Source organism: Aquarana catesbeiana, linkage group LG03 (assembly GCF_042186555.1).
Source record: "Aquarana catesbeiana isolate 2022-GZ linkage group LG03, ASM4218655v1, whole genome shotgun sequence".
Classification (NCBI taxonomy): domain Eukaryota; kingdom Metazoa; phylum Chordata; class Amphibia; order Anura; family Ranidae; genus Aquarana; species Aquarana catesbeiana.
In genome coordinates this window covers 21,713,193-21,735,306 of record NC_133326.1, presented here as the reverse complement: position 1 = coordinate 21,735,306, position 22,114 = coordinate 21,713,193, and the positions used below count along the sequence as shown (strand labels likewise).

At 41.8% G+C, this 22,114-nt stretch overlaps 1 protein-coding gene across 7 annotated transcripts in view; it reads left to right on the top strand.

Annotated features, from left to right (window-relative positions):
• Positions 1-22,114, top strand: part of MEF2A (myocyte enhancer factor 2A) — a 271,262-nt gene that overhangs the window by 193,023 nt on the left and 56,125 nt on the right. For 3 of the 7 annotated variants that reach the window (XM_073618380.1, XM_073618382.1, XM_073618381.1), the window contains exons 4-5: positions 6,229-6,345; positions 6,413-6,550. In XM_073618380.1, the coding sequence (XP_073474481.1) occupies positions 6,229-6,345; positions 6,413-6,550 (255 nt within the window). The remainder of the gene's footprint in view (positions 1-6,228; positions 6,346-6,412; positions 6,551-22,114) is intronic. The other 4 variants (XM_073618383.1, XM_073618385.1, XM_073618384.1 and 1 more) reach the window with 2 other exon arrangements.

Genomic DNA, 22,114 nt, shown 5'->3' with positions numbered 1-22,114 from the left:
AACCACTCCCATTAGACTCACTTTCCCCACATGGACACACAAACACATGGATTTCTTCAGAATAACAAAAGGTCGGAATCTGCAACAAAGTTTGTTAAAATCCCTGCAATGTACATAGATCAACCGGGGCGGAATGTTTTTTCCCAACAAAGAAAAAAGTGGAGTTTTGCAGAGCCCCACCAGATTTTGCACTCTCCAGCTTTAGTAAATCAACCCCATAGTGTTGTAGGACGATGCACTTTGCTATAGTTTAGTTAACTCCTGTGCAGAATTGTGTGTGTATGTATGTGTGTATACAGTTATGCTCATAAGTTTACATACCCTGGCAGAATTTATGATTTCTTGGCCATTTTTCAGAGAATAAGAAAACACAAAAAAAATGTATTTTACTCGTGGTTAGTGTTTGGCTGAAGCCATTTATTATCAATCAACTGTGTTTACTCTTTTAAATAATAATGGCAACAGAAACTACCCAAATGACCCTGATCAAAAGTTTACATACCCTGGTGATTTTGGCCTGTTAACATAAGTTGACACAAAGGGGTTTGAATGGCTATTAAAGGTAACCATCCTTACCTGTGATCCGTTTGCTTGTAAGTAGTGTGTGTGTGTATAAAAGGTCAATGCGGTTCTGGACGCCTGACAGACCCTTGCATCTTTCATCCAGTGCTGCATTGACATTTCTGGATTCTGAGTCATGGGGAAAACAAAAGAATTGTCAAAGGATCTGCGGGAAAAAGTAGTTGAATTGTATAAAACAGGGACGATATATAAAAAGATATCCAAGGAAATGAGAATGCCAATTGCCAGTGTTCAAACTCTAATCAAGAAGTGGAAAATTAGGGGTTCTGTTGAAACCAAACCACGGTCAGGTAGACCAACTAAAATTTCAGCCACAACTGCCAGGATTTGTTTGGGAAGCAAAGAAAAACCCACAAATAACTTCAGGTGAAATACAGGACTCTCTGAAAAATACTGGAGGAACATTTCATCAGCCAGGAAGCTGCGCATGGGACGCACTTGAACATTCCAACATGACAATGATACAAAACACAAGGCCAAGTCGACCTGTCATTGGCTACAGCAGAATAAAATGAAGGTTCTGGAGTGGCCATCTCAGTCTCCTGACCTCAATATCATTGAGCCCCTCTGGGGAGATCTCAAACGTGCAGTTCATGCAAGACAGCCCAAGAATTTACAGGAACTGGAGGCTTTTTGCCAAGAGGAATGGGCAGCTTTACCATCTGAGAAGATAAAGAGCCTCATCCATAAATACCACAAAAGACCATAATACCACAAGCTGTCATTGATGTTAAAGGGGGCAATACATGGTATTAAGAACTGGGGTATGTAAACTTTTGATCAGGGTCATTTGGGTAGTTTCTGTTGTTATTATCATTTAAAAAGAGTAAACACAGTTGATTGATAATAAATGTCTTCAGCCAAACCACGAGTGAAAAAAAAAAGTTTTCGTGTTATCATTCATAGATCATAAATCATAAATTCTGCCAGGGAATGTAAACTTATGAGAACTGTGTGTGTGTATATATATATATATATATATATGTGTGTGTGTGTGTGTATATGTTATATAATGTATGTATGTGTGTGTGAATCTGCACTTCCACCTAGGGGGAGCGCACCACCAGCAGACTGCTTCTATTGTGATTACTCACAGCCGAAGGGGATCTGCGGGTGCTGAGCACAGGATGTCCGCCGGCAACCGCCTATCGTCGGGCAGCAATACAGAACGGAGCTCTGCCTACGTAAACAAGGCATATCTCCGTTCTGACAGGGGGGGGAAAGAGGTGGATTTTGCAGGGAATAAAATGTATCACGTCCCTGAGAAGCAGCACCCATAATACGTTAAAACACTGGTTAGGCACATCCTTTGATCGTCCTAGATGTTTAACCCTTTCCCAGCCATTGTCATTAGTAGAGTGACAGTGCATATTTTATGCCTGATGCCTGATGAAGGGGCCCTGCATGGCTCCGAAACGTCTTTTATTTTTTACTACTATGTGATTAAAGTTTTGGACCCAATTTTAGAGATCTTGGTGTGCTGGTGACACTTCCTTCTCATGAATACATATTTTATAGCACTGATCACTGTATTAGTGTTACTGGTTCCCACAAAGTGTCAGTTAGTGTCGGACTGTCCACCGAGATATCGCAGTCCTGCTATAAGTCTCTGATCGTTACCATTACTAGTATACAAAAATTCCAGTGTATATATTCCATAGTTTGTAGTCCTTATAATTTTTGCGCACACCAATCAATATATACGCTTATTGGATATGTTTTATAGCAAAAAGTAATAAATATTGTTTTTTTTGTTTTTGCAAAAATATTTTTTTTTTGTTTTATAGCACAAAAAATAAAAAACACAGTGGTGATCAAATACCACCAAAAAAAAGCGCTGTTTGGGGAGAAAAAAATTCTATAAATTTTATTTGGCTACAGTGTCGCACAATCGCGCAATTGTTAAAGTAACGCAGTGCCATATCGCAAAAAATGGCCTGGTCATGAAGGGGGTAAAACCTTCCAGAGCTTAAGTGGTTAAAGTGTATCTTTAGGCAAAATGGTTGGTATGGAATTCTTCAAACTCCCATCATTTCTTTTTCTTCTTCTGTGTCCATTTGGTGAAATCTTCTTTCACTTCCTGTCATGTAGAAACAACAGAAGAGAACCTATCTCTCCAAAATGAGGGACCCCCCCCCCCCCACACACACACACACCCTTTGCTTAAAAAGAAACTACACCCATGCCAAAAATCATTACCAATATTCCACTTACCATTGTTTCTTGTTTGTCCAGGGGAAAAACGTGCTCAAGGGTCAAAGCCTTTTCTTTCCCTCTGGTCTTCTGTTGCACATACTGTCCCATGCCACCATCTTCCCATAGTCTGGAATTGGTGGTTTTCTACTGCATTTTCACATCCAGCACCCTGATGATACTCCCTTGATCACACAAATGGGCAAATGTGCTGCAGTTCTTGAATGACATGCAGGAGCAAAACATTACAAGCACAGCCTCCTAGGATAGCTTTCTCAACTTTTTTAACATGGAGGAACCCTTGAAATAACTTTCTGGTCTTGGGGAACTCCTGCTATATCTAATTACCATATCTACAGCTCACTGTACATTAGTGTAATAGCCACTGGGAAGAATGTTCCTTACATCTGTGGTCATTGGGGAGAATCACCCTCCTACAGGTAGCTAAAAAGATCATTGGTATCAATGGGAACTTATCTGAGAGGCCGCAATTGCTCCTTGCTCAAGGGAACCCCAAGCAAGCTCTGGAGGAACCCTGGTTGAGAGAGGCTGTACTGGGATGTCTGAAGTAAATATCTCAGGAGGCTTCTGTTGGTTGATCATACATCAACAGGAATATGGAAGTGGGGAGCCATGCTATGAATGAAGAGAAAAATAGCTTTTCGATAAAAACATTAAAAAAATGAATAAACAGATACTCTCTACAGTTGTGTAAGGAAGGGAGGGGGGTGCAGATAAGAGGAAGTTGATTTAATCAAATCACTACATGTATGGCCATTTTTAGACAACTTTCTCCAAAACAGTTGTCCCCATGGGAACATGTCTCCTCTCTTCCTCGTCTAGAGCTAACTCCAAATTTTGGAATTTCCCTCACTTTGTTTCAATAGTTTTTATTCAGTTATAACAAGTAGTTGACATGCAAAAATTCCACCCTTGCAGGGGCCATCGTTGACGGTTATAACAGAAGTTAGCTCACAAGGAAGGCAGAAATAAGGCAATAAATAAACAGGAAAAACGAGAGCTAACACAACAGCAGTAAATAGGCATGCTCATGAAACCATAAGAACCAAGGGGTCCTGGAGAGGTTCCCCACAACAATGGAGCATCCCCTGGGCTCACCAATATCCAAACAGTGGTGCAATATACAGCCTATACAGATCTAAAAAGGGGGGAAAAAAAAGGAGCGGAAAACAGAAGAAAGTTAGGTGGAAAGGTGAAGCTAAAGGAAAGGAGCTTGCTAGGGAGCTAGAGAAGGTATAGGGGAATCTAGGGCATAAAGGTGGGCCAGAAGGTTAGAGGTTGAGAGATTGGAAGTAGGAAAGGGCTCGGGAGAATCGGGACAGTCTGTCGCGGACTGCCCAAGCTGGCTGGGGAGAGGGTAGGAAAAGCATTTCCCAGCCATGGTTCCCAAATTTTGAGGAACTTGGCATGAGAGTCCTTGCAGATGCTCGACATCTGTTTTGTTAAGCATCAACGTGTTCATGTGATCTCTCACCCCCTGAAAGGGGACAGTTGTTTTTTTCCAAGCTTGGGCAATTTTTCTTTTGGCTGACAGAAATAGATAGAAAGCGAGCTTCCGCTAATATGCGAACAGGCCCGGAATTGGACATTATAATAAGGCAAACTTGGCTTCTTTTTTATGGGCAGATGAAACATGAATAGGAGGCCAAATACACGGGACCAGAAGTCAATTGGTCTAGGACACCTCCAACATATGTGTCTGACATCGCCCTGATGGCCACAATCCCGGAAACGGGTCACTGTAGGATGGATTGGCTTGAGTAATGCGGGCAGGGACCCAATACCAATGTAAAAGCACCTTCTATGCCACCTCTAAGGTGGCTGTGGATATTCCCTCACTTTCAGTCCTGTTGACTAACCCATAGCAAGCAACCTGAATTCCCCTTTTCATCCGTTTTTAGAGCAGTTATAGAAGATACAGAACTGCTGGGTATGAGTTGCCCTCCCTGTGTTATAGCCTCCTGCCTTTATGTTATCATGTTAAACACTTGGGGGTGCATTTATTAATCTTGCTACCCAGTAAGGCAGTACAAACATAAATAAGGAGACAGCGTAGCCACAAGATCACAGGTTTATTAATAAAGTCCTCCACATCCAATTTCTGCTTTATATTTTTAGTCGTGGATAGAGTAGGGAAGAAAGAGAACTGCTGTCTACCAAGATTTTATTTGAATGAACGAATGACTTGTATAGCGCTGCAATTGCGAACTGAATCGCCTCAAGGTGCTAGGTCCGTCCTGTGTTGTCCAGCTTCTTAGAAGAGGTAGGTCTTGAGTTTTTTCCTGAAGGCCTGATGTTTTCTTCCATACGGATGTTGGTCAGTAGAGTATTCCATAGCGGTGGACGTTGGACTGCGAATCTTCATTCGCCCTTTGATTTGTAGCGGGATTTGGGACTTATTTCTGCTGGAGAGGAGGAGAATCCTCCCCATGGGGACAAAGACAGCAATGAAATGGGGCAAAGGTTCACACATTGGACAAACTGTTACCCAATAAAAAAATAACTGGCCTTGGTTGGACTTTCCATTTTATGAGTGGTTTGTGTGAAAATCTATCTCCCATTATTGTATAACATGGTCTCAAATAGGCCTCAGAACAAGTGTCAGAGTTGATTGCTCAAAATTTCAGGGGGCTGATAAATCCTAGTGCAACTTCCTTCCTAAATGAGGGGTAGTTTGATTGCTCTAGATATGTGCTTGATTCTGTTGGTAACTTGCTTGATGAATCTCCCTCATTGGCTGCAGTAGTAAACACCCATGGGCACCCTATAAACTAATGTTTCTACAGACTTGATTAGAGTGTGTCTATTCAGTTATTGACTGCTTGTGTCTGTTACAGCGGGACTGTGATTTGCACCCATAGCAGCACCTTACAAAAATTAATACTGTGGGGTTTATATATGCATGCAATAGGGACGCCACTATATACTCCAAGTCTGGGTCACAAGGCCCTTAGCTTTGATGAATTAGAACTGTGCAAGGCACTGTAGCATGGGTAGAGGAGCTAAAAGTAATTTTACTTATTTTTATATATTCTAAGTATCCAAAACAAAGAACAATTTTGTCTGTAGGTGTCCTTTTAAAGGTAACCTGTCATGAGAGGAACATGGAGGCTTTAATTTCAGAACTGTCCCTTTTCAGGTTACTTGGGTGCCATGCTAACTTCTCTTACTAATATACTTTAAATCATTGTCCCAGAACATGCGGATCAGGAAATTTGACTTTCCATATCTGCTTATGTTCCAGTTATAGACCTCTGAAAGTAAGAGGGTCAGCATAAAAGCCAATGAACTACCATTTTAGAAGAAGGTAAGTGATGAAGCCTCCATGTATCTCTCATGAAGGGTCAGCTTAAAGGGGAGCACCCACTAAGACCTAGATTCTTCATTCCCAGTTAGTGCAGTATGCGTGTGAATTTTCCAATTGTGTTTCAGACTCTCAAAAAGAAAGGCTTAGATGGTTGTGAAAGTCCAGATGCTGAGAGATACTTTGAGGAGGACACATTCAGCAAACTAAATGAAGATAATGATTTTGTTTTCAAGCGAGATCCTGTAAGTATTGTTCACCCCCTTCCCTTATTTGTATGTGTTGATCCTTTTTATTGACTTCACTGTTTAGGCTCTGAACAAGAAGGAACACAGAGGCTGCGACAGCCCGGACCCCGACGGCTCGTACGTCCTGACCCCCCACACCGAGGAAAAGTACAAAAAAATTAATGAGGAATTTGATAATATGATGCGCAATCATAAAATTTCTGTGAGTACAAGAGCTTTTTCTAGATAATTGGAGAAGATCAGAAAAATGCCAGCCATTGATCTTAAATGCAAATGCCAAAGCAGAGCCTACTTCTTTTTTTTTTTCTGTATTTTGTGAGTTTTTCTGTATTTTGTGAGTGCAGTATAAATCTAAATGAGCGGATTTATTAAAAGTTGCCTGTCAAGAGAGAATAATGCTTGCTGATCTCCTTCTGAAAAATAAGTCTCATGGCTGCCATGCTGACTCTGTGCCTTTTTAGTGCTATTAATTGTGGGTATCCCTTATACCACCATCATGACAGGTTTACTTTAAAGGATAAGGTCACCTTTGCAAAAAAAAAAAAAAAAATGCACCTGTTTTTGTAGGTAAAAAAATGTGCATGTGTTCTCTTTTTTTAAACTAGGTGCCTGGAAAGCATTATACCCGTGATCAGTAGATTTGGGGGGTGCGATGCAGGACTCCTGCAGACTGTCAGTATAAGCTGTCTTCTCATACCTCGTACTAGTAAGCAGTTACACACTGACTGACAAGGAAGATACCATGAACTACTCAGAGAGCTCAACAGAGCCCTGATTGTTCTTTGAGAACTACAATCCGACAGCCACAAAGTTCTCCCATTCACAGAACTCTGCAAACGAATGTTGCCACTTCCCAATCCGTTTCCTCTAGTGACAGCAAGCGGGGGATCATCTCCCCAAACTCACTGGGGTTGATTTACTAAGGGCAAATCCACTTTGCACTACGAGTGCACTTGGAAGTTCAGTCGCTTTAGATCTGAGGGGAAGCTCTGCTGATTTTATCATCCAATCAAGTACAAGCAAAAATGCAGTTTTTTTTGTTTTCCTTGCATGTCCCCCTCAGATCTACAGTGACTGCACTTCTGAGTGCACTTGTAGTGCAAAGTGGATTTGCCTTTAGTAAATAAACCCCACTGTCACTATTTTTTTTTATAACGCTCCTGGGCGGGGTTTTTAAATGGTGACGGCGAGTTTGGGGAGAAAATCTCTGGCTTGCTGTCACTAGAGGCAGCGGATCAGGGAGCAGCTGCAGGATTGGGATTATGTTACACTATATGGTCACTATTGTCAAAAGTATTGGAACGCCTGCCTTTACACGCACATGAACTTTAATGGCATCCCAGTCTTAGGCCATAGGGTTCAATATTGAGTTGGCACACCCTTTGCAGCTATAAAACCTTCAACTCTTCTGGGAAGGCTGTCCACAAGGTTTAAGAGTGTGTCTATGAGAATGTTTGACCATCCTTCCAGAAGCGCATTTGTGAGGTCAGGCACTGATGTTGGACAAGAAGGCGTGGCTTGCAGTCTCTGCGCTAATTCATCCCAAAGGTCAGGACTCTGTGCGAGCCATTCAAGTTCCTCCACCCCAAACTGGCTCATCCATGTCTTTATGGACCTTACTTTTTGCACTGGTGTGCAGTCATGTTGGAACAGGAAGGGACCACCCCCAAAATGTTCCCACAAAGTTGGGAGCATGAAATTGTCCAAAATGTCTTGGTATGCTGACGCCTTCACAGGAACTAAGGGGCCAAGTCCAACCCCTGAAAAACAACCCCACACCATGGTCAACCCTCCACCAAATGATTTGGACAAGTGCACAAAGCAAGGTCCATAAAGGCATGGATGAGCGAGTTTGGGGTGGGGGAACTTGACTGGCCTGCACAAAGTCCTGGCCCCAGCTCGATAGAACACCTTTAGGATGAATTAGAGCAGAGACTTAGAGCCAGGCCTTCTCGTCCAATATCGGTGCCTGACTTCACAAATACGCTTCTGGAAGAATGGTCAAACATTCCCATAGACACACTCCTAAACCTTGTGGACAGCCTTCCCAGAAGAGTTGAAGCTGTTATAGCTGAAAAGGGTGGGCCAACTCAATATTGAACCCTACGGACTAAGACTGGGATGCCATTAAAGTTCATGTGCGTGTAAAGGCAGGTGTCCCAATACATTTGACATTATAGTGTACATGTTCCATCCTAAAAATGGGGGAACATGTAACATTTTCCCAAAGGTGAACTTATCCTTTAAAACTTGCAGTATGGGTTGAGTGTCCAGCAGCGGACGCTGCCCCACAATGACATGAAAGCTTATGAGTTGTGTATAGATTCATGGCAGGCAGTAGTATTGGTGCAGTTAGAGCTAAAAACACTGTATTGCACTACACCGGAGCAGGCTTTCAATGTGGGAGAATAGCTATACTGGACACTACTACACCCTGTAGTACAGCCTTTCTTAAAAGAGAAGTATGGGAATTGTTTTTATTTTAGAATCATACTTACCTAGGTGGGTGCAGCATCGGTCCGAACAGAAAGCTGGTGACCATCGGTCACCGCTGTCTGCTCTGTACCCATGCGCTCACTGGAGCGCTGGGCTGTGGAGGGGGTGCGATCAGTCTCTTAGCGGCTCACTAAGAGGCTGAGCCTGGTGCTGGTCCAGGCATGTGGGTGGATCTCGACCATATGGACGCCATCTCTTCCGAGCCTGGACTGGCTCTGTGACGTCAGCTGACAGCAGGTCACAGGAATGCAGAACAAACTGCACTCCTGTGATCCGCAGGAGAAGTACAACCAAATGAGCTTTGGCTGCACTTCTCTTTTAATCTTCTTACCCCAGGGGAATACTTGGAAAAAATGTTTGGGTCCCAGGGAATCCCTGGTAAGATTAGTCTATGCAGAGTCATTGGGAAAATGCCTCTTACATTGGTGGTGGTAAGTGGAAAGAATACCTCCCTTACAGGAGTGGCCATAATGACACACATGCAGTCAATGTCCCCAATGGTGTTGGACCCAGAAACATGCAGGAACCATAAGTTAACCACAGGTCAAGGAATCTCTAGTTATACCTGGAGGGAACCCTAGGGTTCCACAGAACACTGGTTGATAATGGCTGTCATAGAGGCTATATGGGCTTTAAAAAGGCTAAGTTCCCCTTTTGGAGCATATTACACCCCTATTTAGGGTGTAATGTGTAACATGCACCAGCAGACTCAATCAAAATTTATGTCTAAAGTGTCTGGTGGTTTGACAGCACAACATCTCATGTGACCAGCTATGGTGACAACCCAACTCCTGGTCACCATAACCCTGTGAGGTTGCAGTTTCCAGGGGTTTTGGTTCCCCTAAATATTTGCTTAGATCACAAAAATGGCTACTTGGATAATATATGGGGTATTAGTGACTACATATACCAAAAAGGTATAAAACACTTTCTAAAACAGCAGGTGATTGCAAGTCTCACGTCCCTCACAGATCCCAAAAATAAGGAGACCTCATTTGAGGGTCTTTTTACACTCTTGCTTTTTAACATACGTATTCTGATGCTCTAAAACAGGGCTCTCTAAACTATGGCCCTCCAGTTGTTCATGAACTTCAATTTCCATCATGCCTAGTCATGTCTGTGAATGTCAGAGTCTTACAATGCCATGTGGGATGTGTAGTTCCGCAACTATTGGAGGGCTGTAGTTTGAAGATCCCTGCTCTAAAACACGTGTTGTGGTACCCCATAATAATGATAGTGCTTGTTCCCATATTAGTGTTGCAGTGCACTGCAAATACAGGTCTGAATATTTTGTTTTCTGCATTGAAAGGCCTGTAGAAGTCAGTGGCAGTGCATCAAGATGCATATGATATGCGTTTTTATGTGTTAGTAACCGGTATTACTAAGCCCTGATCATTGCACAATGGTCCATGACAATGCGTCTACCTAACTTTACAAAAAATCCTCCTCTGTGCACATACAAAGATGCAAATGGGCACTTAGAATAAGTGGGTAAAGCCACGCAAATCATTCCTTTATGCCCTTTTGTGACCAGCTGCACATCCAGAACTGCTGGACTACAGTACAAACACAGCTTAAAATTTTAGAGCCATTTATTCCAAGATGCATGCAGCTGTTTCAGGCTAGTTGGCCAACACCAATGGAGTTCATGGAAATCACGGCTTCTATGGAGTAGGGCAACTCAGTGGAGCAAGCAAATGTGATACAGTGGGGTGGTGTAAAAGGAACCCAAAAGTTCCCAAATTTCTTAGTGAGAAACACAGTAGAGCCTTCTGATGGAAGTGAAACCTGCAAATACTTTCTGATTAAAGTGGTTGTAAACCTCTGAAATGAAAAACAAGCAAAGCACATCCCACTAGGTGTACTAATCTCAATCAAAAGCACTTCGTGTGCTTCCTACCTGCTGTCTCTTCTCTATCTGTACGAGTCACTTCTGACAAATTATGCCACCACTCTAGAGTCCCAGGGGATGGCCCCGTCCCTCTCCAGCACACACAAGGTGATTGACACCATCAGCCGTGCATGTTTCCCTTCGAGGCTTTGTAGAGGGTGTCTTTTTCCCTTAACTCAGGTCTCAGATTACACTCCCTGCTCTGTGCTGTGCGATGTCAGTTCCCCGCCCCCTGCCTTTTGATGATCAGAAATGTTGTGTAGAATGTGTGCTTTAGGTGGCTGTAGAGGAGAGATGGCTGCAGATAAAGAGGTACAACTCATGTAAGATTTGTTTCATTCTAAAGGCCAGTCACTTCACTGGCTATATGTAAGAGTTTACACTTTAAAGAAGACAGTACTGTGTTTCTTAAATTGATTTGGGGGCCTTTTGGTTTCTTTTAGCTCATCCCACCATAACATGGCTGGTTGTTCTACTGAAAGATATAAAAGGGTTCAGCAGCTGACTTCAGAGGACAGTTTCATTAGACATGTGCGGTTCATTTCGCTCCCGAATCTAAATTCGGATGAATTTTTTTGTCATTCGCTACAATATTAATGAATTTTAAATGAATCTGAAATGACGAAACAAAATTCACAAGAAATTTGAATAGAATATGAAAACGAATTTGAATTCTAAATGGGATTTGAAAACAAGAATAGAATAAGATAGAATAGCAAATAATAGAATAGAAAATAAATGACTAGAATAGAAAATAAAAGAACAGAAAGAATATAAGTGTCTTGTGAAATTCTAATTTCAAATAGAATAAATTTAAATTTCAATAGAATAGAAAATACAAGAATAGAATAGAGAAAAATAGAATAGATAAAACAATAGACTAGAAATTTGAATTTCAAATAGAATAAATTTGAGTTCTAAAAGAATATAACCGTGTTGCGAAATTCGAATTTCAAACGGAATAAATTTGAATGCTAATTAGAATTTTCCGAATTTGGTCTGAATTTTCTGAATTCGGTTTAACTGAATTCATCTCGACCGAATTCGGGAAAATTCTAATCAAATTCAAAAACGAATAAATGAAATGAATTCCGAAAACAAATTAAACAAATGTAAACAATTATTTAAATAACAAAATAAAACATTTTTTTTTTCTTTCTGCACATGTCTAAATGTTGTAGTAATCTGTTTGTGAAGATGTGTAAAGTGAAGTGGGCTTTATAATAACCACTTGCCGACCGCTGCACGCCGATATACGTCGGCACAATGGCAGCGGTGGGTAAATGGGTGTACCTGTACGTCCCCTTTAAGAGCCGGGGCTAGCAGGCGCGCACCACTGCGTACAGCGTGACCGTGCCCGCGGGACCGGTGGACTCTATGTACGCCGGTCTCCTGGCGATCGTGTCACGGAGCCGCAGAACGGGGAAGTGCCTATGTGAGCAAGGCATTTCCCCGTTCTGCCTTGTCATGACAGATCACCGCTCCCTGTCATCGGGAGCAGTGATCGCTGTCATGTGAGTTGAAGCCCACCCCCCCCCCACAGTTAGAATCACTCCCTAGGACACACTTAATCCCTTCATCGCCCCCTAGTGTTTAACCCCTTCCCTGCCAGTGTCATTTACATAGTAATCATGTGTCCTCCATAATGTTGCAGTCCCGATAAAAATCGCAGATCGCCGCCATTACTACTAAAAAAAAAAAAAAAAAAAAAATGAATAATAAAAACGCCATAAAACTATCCCCTATTTTGTAGACGCTATAACTTATGCGCAAACCAATCAATATACGTTTATTGCGATTTTTTTTTTTACCACTAATATGCAGAAGAATACATATCGGCCTAAACTGAGGGAAAAAAAAATTTTTATATATTTTTGGGTGATATTTATTATAGCAAAAAGTAAAAAATATTGGGGTTTTTTTTCAAAATTGTCGCTCTTTTTTTGTTCATAGTGCAAAAAATTAAAACTGCAGAGGTGATCATATACCACCAAAAGAAAGCTCGGTTTGTGGGAAAAAAAGGACGTCAATTTTGTTTGGGTCGTCGCACGACCGCGCAATTGTCAGTTAAAGCGACGCAGTGCCTTATCGCAAAAAGTGCTCTGGTCAGGAAGGGGGTAAAATCTTCCCGGGGCTGAAGCGGTTAATTTACCTGCATGCATCCTATTTGTGACTGAACGATGTAAAGATCCCAACCTGTTACGCTTCTAACTCTCCCATCTGGACAATCTGTTCTTTATTAGCTGGAAGATTTAGCTGCACAATCTAAGGGAAGTCTGCCATTGAGGTGCAAAGCATTGAGCCTTTGCATCGGTCCGTTACAAAAAAAAAAGGGTCACCAAGTACACCTCTACTTCACCTTGCACAACCCTCCTTATCTTGGATTTCTATTAGAACGTTTCTTCTGTGCTATCGCAGTACTTTGCCCTTAAGCTTGAAAGTGCCATGCCATGCGTGTCATATTAAATGTGAAAATGACTCTCATGCAGATGTAGAAGAATTCATTAGGAATATTCAGTTTGCCTCGCAGTTTACTTTATTTCTTTCCAGGAATGCAATCGCAATTATTTTCATAAACAGATGGCCTTTCTTCACAATCTGGCAACCTGTTGCTGAAATGTTAAGGCTGTTTTTGCCAATTATTTGTCTTTTTTTATTTATTTTTTTTTCAATTTGTTATATTGCTATGCTTGCATATTAATATGGTCGATTACACCAGTCCCTGTACTGATGCCTTTTTTTTCTTTTTATAAAAGGCAGTACAACTTTACCAGTGGTTGTGCAGAGTCTATGGTGATTTAGCACCGTATGCAGTTAATGTGCTTGACAAATTTCCTTATTTAGACTAAGGAGTATAGTGTGAGTGGCTCTATGATGTTATGCACCTCATCCCGGTAAGCGATGGTAGGAGTGGGATTATAATGGTGCTATCAACAAATGAATCGTAACATATTAAATAAAAGTATAATTTTTTTTTTATTAATACAAAAAACAAGCAACAAAAAATATGAAAAAATGGTTGGAATCAATGGTAGAGCATATACAGTACAAATATTGGGTTGTTGGCGACCCAAAGAAGAAGGAAAAAGTGGTCACAGGTGAGTGTTGATTCCCAACATGTTTCGCCAGTAATGGCTTCCTCAGGGGATAAAGTAAGACCACCACAATAGTAATCCAGCTCTAACATAGAAAGAAAATAATAGTGAATACAAGAATACATGAAACACAAAGAAAAAATTGTCATGACCTCCAGAAAACACATAGCACATACCTCTATCGGTCTGGAACCAGAAGATGAAAAAATATTTCATTTTTTTTTTTTCTTTTTATTATCTTCTGGTTCCGGATCGATAGAGGTATATGCTATGCGTTTTCTGGAGGTCATGACAATTTTTTATTTGTGTTTCATGTATTCTTATATTTTCTGTTATTTTCTTTCTATGTTACAGCTGGATTACTATTGTGGTGGTCTTACATTATCCCCCGAGGAAGCCATTACTGGCGAAACATGTTGGGAATCAACACTCACCTGTGACCACTTTTTCCTTCTTCTTTGGGCCGCCAGCAACCCAATATTTGTACTGTATATGCTCTACCATTTATTTTAACTATTTTTTGATATTTTTGTTGCTTGTTTTTTGTTTTATTAAAAAGAAATTATACTTTTATTTAATATGTTATGATTCATTTGTTGATGGCACCATTATAATCCCACTCCTCTATATTTAAAATTTCCTTATTTGTTTTTGTGAGCTATCCATGCACTAAAAGCAAAACTGTGCCCAGGCAATGGACATTTCAATATTTTACATACTCCTAAAAAGCAGTAAATAAGCTTTTAATAAGCCCCCATAGACCAGTGCAGTTGCTGACACTGTGGAGCAAAAGTTAACAGAATCAAAGATGAATTATCACCAAAAGTTGAAAATCATTGTTGAATCCTCCATGGGACTCGGGGCACAAAGCACATGGTCCTATCCAGATCTGTGCAGTGGTTTTGAAAAAAAATTACATTCTTTTGTTTTTGTTTAATACTCTTTTTATTGCAAGAGATAAAAATGCAGTATACAAAGTCGGACAAAGCTTTTTATCCATAAAAGGTATTGCAATAACAAGACAAATAATGAAAACAATGTGTCTCAAAACCATAGAACCCAATTAAACACAAAACCGGTCTGGTGCAATGATAGGTGTAGGCAGTGATTGCATACAGTTGGAACTATTATAACATTGAGTATTGGGCAAGTAAATCTATGTAGTCAGGGTGGAAGAGCTCCAAATATCCAAAATTTTGTTGTACTTTTTTGGACATCCCCTGGATTCAAACACCAATTTTTCATAGGGCAGAATTTGATTAACCAATTGTATCCATTGATGAACTGAAGGAGGGGCAGGATAAGGAGCAATGGATTTCGTAGCCAGGAAAGGTGTTTCTCTTAATAATGTTCTCATATATCAGGCCCAGATCTCCTCATCACGGATACCCAGGAGACATACCTCTGGTGTTAGGGGCACAGGGATAGACAACACTGCAGACAGAACCTCTACCACCGTTTGCCAAAACCTAGCAATAATTGGGCAGTGCCAAATTACATAAGCAAAGTCAGCTCTAGGGCAGTTACATCTTGCACAGTTTGGTGATAAAATTACATTCTTATTTTTGTCTGTGACAACTATAGCTCCACCCCAGACTAAAGCCCTCTTTATGGGCATTCCCATTTGGGGAGCTATAGCCAGTACTAAAGCCATCACCCCCTCTTTATTCTGTAGACCTCCCATATAATCTTGCAGCACTGTGCCTCTTCTACTCTCCTCTGCCAACTTCCTTCTACTGAAAAGACTCCTACTGATAGAAAAGGCTGAGCCTGACCCAGTAGCCAGCTATTTAGGGGAGAGAGACTACAGCAGTAGCTGTCAGCTTGTTTTGTTAATAAATATGTGCTGCTAATACCCTCAATCTCTCTGACAACATGGCACAGACCTGACCACCAGCTTTTCTAGGGAGTGAGACTAGTGTAGTAGCTGGCATGTGTTGTTGTGGGCTTGTGTTTTTGTAAATCACAGTGCTCCACTCCAGCAGGTTGTCATTCACAACAGAACAAGCCCACAGCTTCTACTGTAGTCTCTGCAAGCAGGTGGCTGGTGGGCGAGTATGGGCTCATTCTTTCTTTTCAGCAAAAGACGGCAGCTTTTTTGCACTTTGTTATGCATTATATGTTACACCCCTTCTCCTCTCGTGGGCAGTGTGGTTAGACAGCTGTGAAGGGAGGTGGGATGCACTGTCAACCACACAAGCTCAGCAACGAAGGCACAAGTCCAAGTTCAGCAACAAAGGCATAAGGCCAAGTGTTATGTGCACCGAGTCCCGAGGACTGCCTGTTACATACACTATATTGTCAAAAGTATTGGGGTGCCTGCCTTTACACGTACATGAACTTTAATGGCATACCAGCCTTAGTTTGTAAGGGTTTAATATTTAGTTGGCCAACCTTTGCAGCTATAACAGCTTCAACTCTTCTGGAAAGGCTGTCCACAAGCTTTAGAAGTGTGTCTATGGAAATGTTTGACCGTTCTTCCAAAAGCGCATTTGAGAGATCAGGCACTGATGTTGGACGAGAAAGCCTGGCTCACAGTCTGCGCTCTAATTCATCACAAAGGTGTTCTGTCGGGTTGAGGCCAGGACTCTGTACAGGCCAGTCAAGTTCCTCCACCCCAAACTCGCTCATCCAGGTCTTTATGGACCTTGCTTTCTGCACTGGTCCAAATCATTTGGTGGAGGGGGGAATTATGGTGTGGGGCTGTTTTTCAGGGGTTGAGCTTGGCCCCTTAGTTCCATTGAAGGGAACTCTTAAGGCGTCAGCATACCAAGACATTTTGGACAATTTTATGTTCCCAGCTTTGTGGGAACTGTTTGGGGATGGTCTCTTCCTGTTCCAACATGACTGCACACCAGTGCACAAAGCAAGGTCCATAAAGACATGGTTGAGCAAGTTTGGGGTTGACTGGCCTGCACAGTCCTGACCTCAACCTGATAGATCACTTTTGGGATGAATTAGAGCGGTGACTGCAAGCCAGGCCTTCTCGTCCAACATCAGTGCCTGAACTCACAAATGCGCTTCTGGAACAATGGTCAAACATTCCCATAGACACACTCCTAAACCTTGTGGACGGCCTTCCCAGAAGAAGTGAAGCTGTTATGGCTGCAAAGGTTGGCCAACTAAATATTGAACCCTACGGGCTAAGACTGGAATGCCATTAAAGTTCATTTGCATGTAAAGGCAGGTGTCCCAATACTTTTGATAATATTTAAGCCACGAAACGCGTAGAGCTACCGATTGCTGTGTCCTTATGCTTTTACCTGATTACCCAAGCCATTATTTATTATGAACCCCGACAGGTCTAGCGAGGCCGTAGGTCCTGCAGGCAATACGCATGAATCACTCTTAACCAATCCTCTTGTGGTGAACCAGGATATTTCATGTGGCTATTCCATGAGAAACCAATTTTATTGTTATTGTCTTACCCATTGCTACCATTGTTACTGGTGTTACATGTATATTTGTATGTATTGTGCTATATGATGCATTATGTATGTTACCTTATACCTTTGATACCGAAATCATGTATGGTTACAATTTAGATCTTAATAAACTATTACTGATTAAATATCCTTGTACGTTCACCCAAATACTTTCTCTGCTGCCAACGTGCTTCACACAAAGTCCCACCCCCCCTGGTTGGTTAACTTTTTGTTAATTACCTGCTTCCTTTAGATGTCAATGGGATGGATATCTATGACCTTACCAGGCCATGATGTCAATTAAAGTCCCTAGGGATGGAAATACTTGACCTCACCAGGCCATGGCTTCCTGAAAGTCCCTACTCCCAAACCCAAACCACTTTTGATAATATAGTGTATATAGTTGTGCTCATAAGTTTACATACCCTGGCAGAATTTATGATTTCTTGACTATTTTTCAGAGAATATGAATGATAACACAAAAACTTTTCTTTCACTCATGGCTAGTGTTTGGCTGAAGCCATTTATTATCAATCAACTGTGTTTACTCTTTTTAAATCATAATGACAACAGAAACTAGCCAAATAACCCTGATCAAAAGTTTACATACCCCAGTTCTTAATACCGTGTATTGCCCCCTTTAACATCAATGACAGCTTGAAGTATTTTGTGGTATTTGTGGATGAGGCTCTTTATCTTCTCAGATGGTAAAGCTGCCCATTCCTCTTGGCAAAAAGCCTCCAAGTTCCTGTAAATTGTTGGGCTGTCTTGCATGAGCTGCCCGTTTGAGATCTCCCCAGAGTGGCTCAATGATATTGAGTCTGGAGACTGAGATGGCCACTCCAGAACCTTCACTTTATTCTGCTGTAGCCAATGACAGGTCGACTTGGCCTTGTGTTTTGGATCATTGTCATGTTGGAATGTCCAAGTACGTCCCATGCGCAGCTTCCTGGCTGATGAATGCAAATGTTCCTCCGGTATTTTTTTTATAACATACTGCATTCATCTTGCCATCCAATTTTGACTAAATTTGTGCCTTTGTAGCTCACACATCCCCAAAACATCAGCGATCCACCTCCGTGTTTCACAGTAGGAATGGTGTACCTTTCATAATAGGCCTTGTTGACTCCTCTCCAAATGTAGCGTTTATGGTTGTGGCCAAAAAGCTCAATTTTGGTCTCATCACTCCAAATGACTTTGTGCCAGAAGGTTTGAGGCTTGTCTCTGTGCTGTTTGGCGTATTGTAAGCAGAATACTTTGTGGCATTTGCGTAGTAATGGCTTTCTTCTGGTGACTCGACCATGCAGCCCATCTTTCATCAAGTGCCTCCTTATTTGTGCATCTTGCAACAGCCACACCACATGTTTTCAGAGAGTCCTGTATTTCACCTGAAGCTATTTGTGGGATTTTCTTTGCATCCTGAACAATTTTCCCGGCAGTTGTGGCTGAAATTTTAGTTGGTCTACCTGACCGTGGTTTGGTTTCAACAGAACCCCTCATTTTCCAATTCTTGATTAGGGTTTGAACACTGTTGATTGACATTCTCAATTCCTTGGATATCTTTTTATATCCCTTTCCTGTTTTTATACAGTTCAACTACCTTTTCCCACAGATCCTTTTGACAATTATTTTGCTTTCCCTGTGACTCAGCACTGGATGGAAGATGCAAGGGTCTGTCAGGAGTCTAGAAACTCATTGAACTTTTATACACACACACACACTAATTACAAGCAAACAGATCACAGGTGAGGGTGGTTCCCTTTAATAGCCATTCAAACCCCTTTGTGTCAACTTGTGTGCATGTTATCAGGCCAAAATCACCAGGGTATGTAAACTTTTGATCAGGGTCATTTGGGTAGTTTCTGTTGTCATTATGATTTAAAAAGAGTAAACAGTTGATTGATAAAAAAGGCTTCAACCAAACACTAACCATGAGTGAAAGAAATGTTTTTGTGTTATCATTCATATTCTCTGAAAAATGGCCATGAAATCATAAATTCTGCCAGGGTATGTAAACTTATGAGCACAACTGTACATGTGCCCCATAAAGGGTTAGGCTCAGGGCTTTTTTTCTCAGCAAATTGGTGCAGGTACAACCCCCTTCTGAGTCTCACCTTGTCTCTTCCCCATACCCACCTCTGAGGACCATGCTTTTGGTTTCACCCCTCCCCTCCTCCCAGCACCGCCCCTTACAGAAGGGGCAGTGCTGTGAGAATACAGAACCAAGTATTATTTTGTTGTGCTGTGGTTTGTTGTCATTTGTATGTAGAATGTTGTTCAGCACTGCAGTAAGATGGATCCCCTGCAGTCTGCAGCAATGGACCTCCCAGCAACAATAGCTCTCCACCAGCAATAAGAGTTCCACCCAGCAACAATAGATCCCCCTAGCAATAAAAGATCATTCCTGGCAACAAAAGACCTCCTATTATTTGTACATAGCGGCATACTCTAGCTATGATAGTATTTGAGCACCATGAAGGGATTTTTTATGTTCTGAAATTTATGAATTTTATTATGCAAAGCTGATCTGCCATTAAAGGAGTTGTAAAGGCACAAGGTTTTTTTTATCTTAAAGCATTCTATGCATTAAGATAAAAAAAAACACCTGTGTGTAGCAGCCGTCCCAGCACCCCATAATACTTACCTGAGCCCCATCTCTCTCCAGCGATGTCCCCAAGTGTCTTAGCCATCCAGGACTCTCCTGCTTATTGGCTGAGACACAGCAGTTGCGCCATTGGCTCCCGCGGCTGTCAATCAAAGTCAGTTAGCCAATCAAGGGAGGGGGCGGGGCCTGTCGGGGGTCCATTTCTGAATGGACACATGTTGCTGAGACTCGCCTGCTGCTTGCTGTGGGGGCACTCGATAGGAGGGAGGGACCCGAGCAGAGGAGGATTGGGGCTGCTCTGTGCAAAACCATTACACAGAGCTGGTAAGTATAACAGGTTTGGTTTTTTAAAATGAGACTTTACAATCACTTTAATACTTCGGCCTGAATAAAGGCCAAATTACACTAGGCAGTAACAGTCGCGCATAACTTTTTATGTACCTATGTTAATTATAAAATTCTCCCCTCCTTGGATATAAAAACTATTATCCTTTGTTGCATAGCGTATTCATCAAATGTGGCGTTTTCTTCATGTCTAACTGGGGGAAATTATCCTTTTATTGGTAAAACACAAATCTATATTTGTAGCACTCTAATCAAATAATAAAGAGGTGCAGACTGCAAACTCCACAAAGAGTGTGTACAGAAACAATTCTCCTGAGACTAGAGATACAAGGTCATTTAATCTCTTACTACTAAGATTGTTCTAATTGAAACCTTGGGAATACAAATCTTATGTTCCCACACCATGTGCGTAGCTTGGGCGTGATCCTCAACACTGAACTGTCAATTAAGCAACAGGTATCAGCTGCCATCAGGTCCTCCTTCCATCACCTCTGGGATGTTAGAAAAAATCAAACATCTAATTCCAATAGAGGATATGCCGAAACCATATCCATGCTTTGTAACCTCCACATTGGATCCCTGTAGCGCCCTCTACTAGGTTCTCCCTAAGAAAGAACTGGTATAGAATACAGTGGCCAGGCTATTTACCCACCAAGTAGGGTTGCCACCTCATCCCTTTAAACCTGAACACACATTACACAGGTTCTGTGGCTGATTAAGGTGGTAATTAAACTCACTTGGTGCCTTATCTGCATTTAATTAGCCTCAGAACCTGTGTAATTCAGGTGTTCGGGTTTAAAGGGATGAGGTGGCAACCCTACCACCAAGGCCATCACTGCCAGAACACCACAATGCTGCCTTTAAGTTATCTTTAAGGGTCAGCCTACTTTATAAACCCCTAAATTACTCAGGCTCCGAATATCTGCCCAAACTTCTGGTTACCCATGTTCCCACAAGCTTCCTTTGCTCCTCAAAGAAAGAAAAATTATATATTTATATAGCGCCGTCAATTTACAAACGTTTTGAGAATGACACAAATATTAATTTTCACAAAGTCTGCTTCATCAGTGTTTTTAGATCTTTTTGTCAGATGTTACTATGGGATACTGAAATATAATTACAAGCATTTCAACGGCTTTTATTGACAATTACATTAAAGGGTAAGTTCACCTTTTACAAAAGAATCTCTGAGGTGAACTTACAGGGCCCCCTCCTCACCCCCCCAACCCTGTTCCCACTGACCTGGACCTCCCCGTTCTGAGCCCAAGTATCCACGCGTCATCTTGCCAGCTGACAGGACGGGCTTTGCGGATTGGTTGGCACTGACCAATTAGAATGCTCCGAAATTTCCCTCCTGACGAGGTACATTTTGGACATTCAGTTGAAGGGATGTCTAAGCCCCGGACCCCGATGCGTATATACCGGGGCTCAGAACGGGAGGTTGCCGCAGTCCAGTTCAGCATGACCGGGGGGGGTGGGGTGAGGAGCGGGTGCTGTGTAAGTTCACCTTACAGATTTTTCTGTAACGGTGAACTTACGCTTTGTTTATGCAAAGAGTCAATATTTGCAGTGTTAACCCTTCTCTTTCAAGACCTCTGCAATTCGCTCTGACATGCTGTCAATCAACTTCTGGGCCACATCCTGACTGATGGCAGCCCATTCTTGCATAATCAATGCTTGGAGTTTGTCAGCATTTGTGGGGGTTTTTTGTTCACCCGCTTCTTGAGGATTGACCACAAGTTCTCATTGGGATTAAGGTCTGGGGAGTTTCCTGGCCATGAACCCAAAATTTAGAGGTTTTGTTCCTCAAGCCACTTGGTTATCACTTTTGCCTTATGGCAAGGTTCTCCATCATGCTGGGGAAAGGCATTGTTCATCACCAAACTGTTCTTGGATGGTTGGGAGAAGT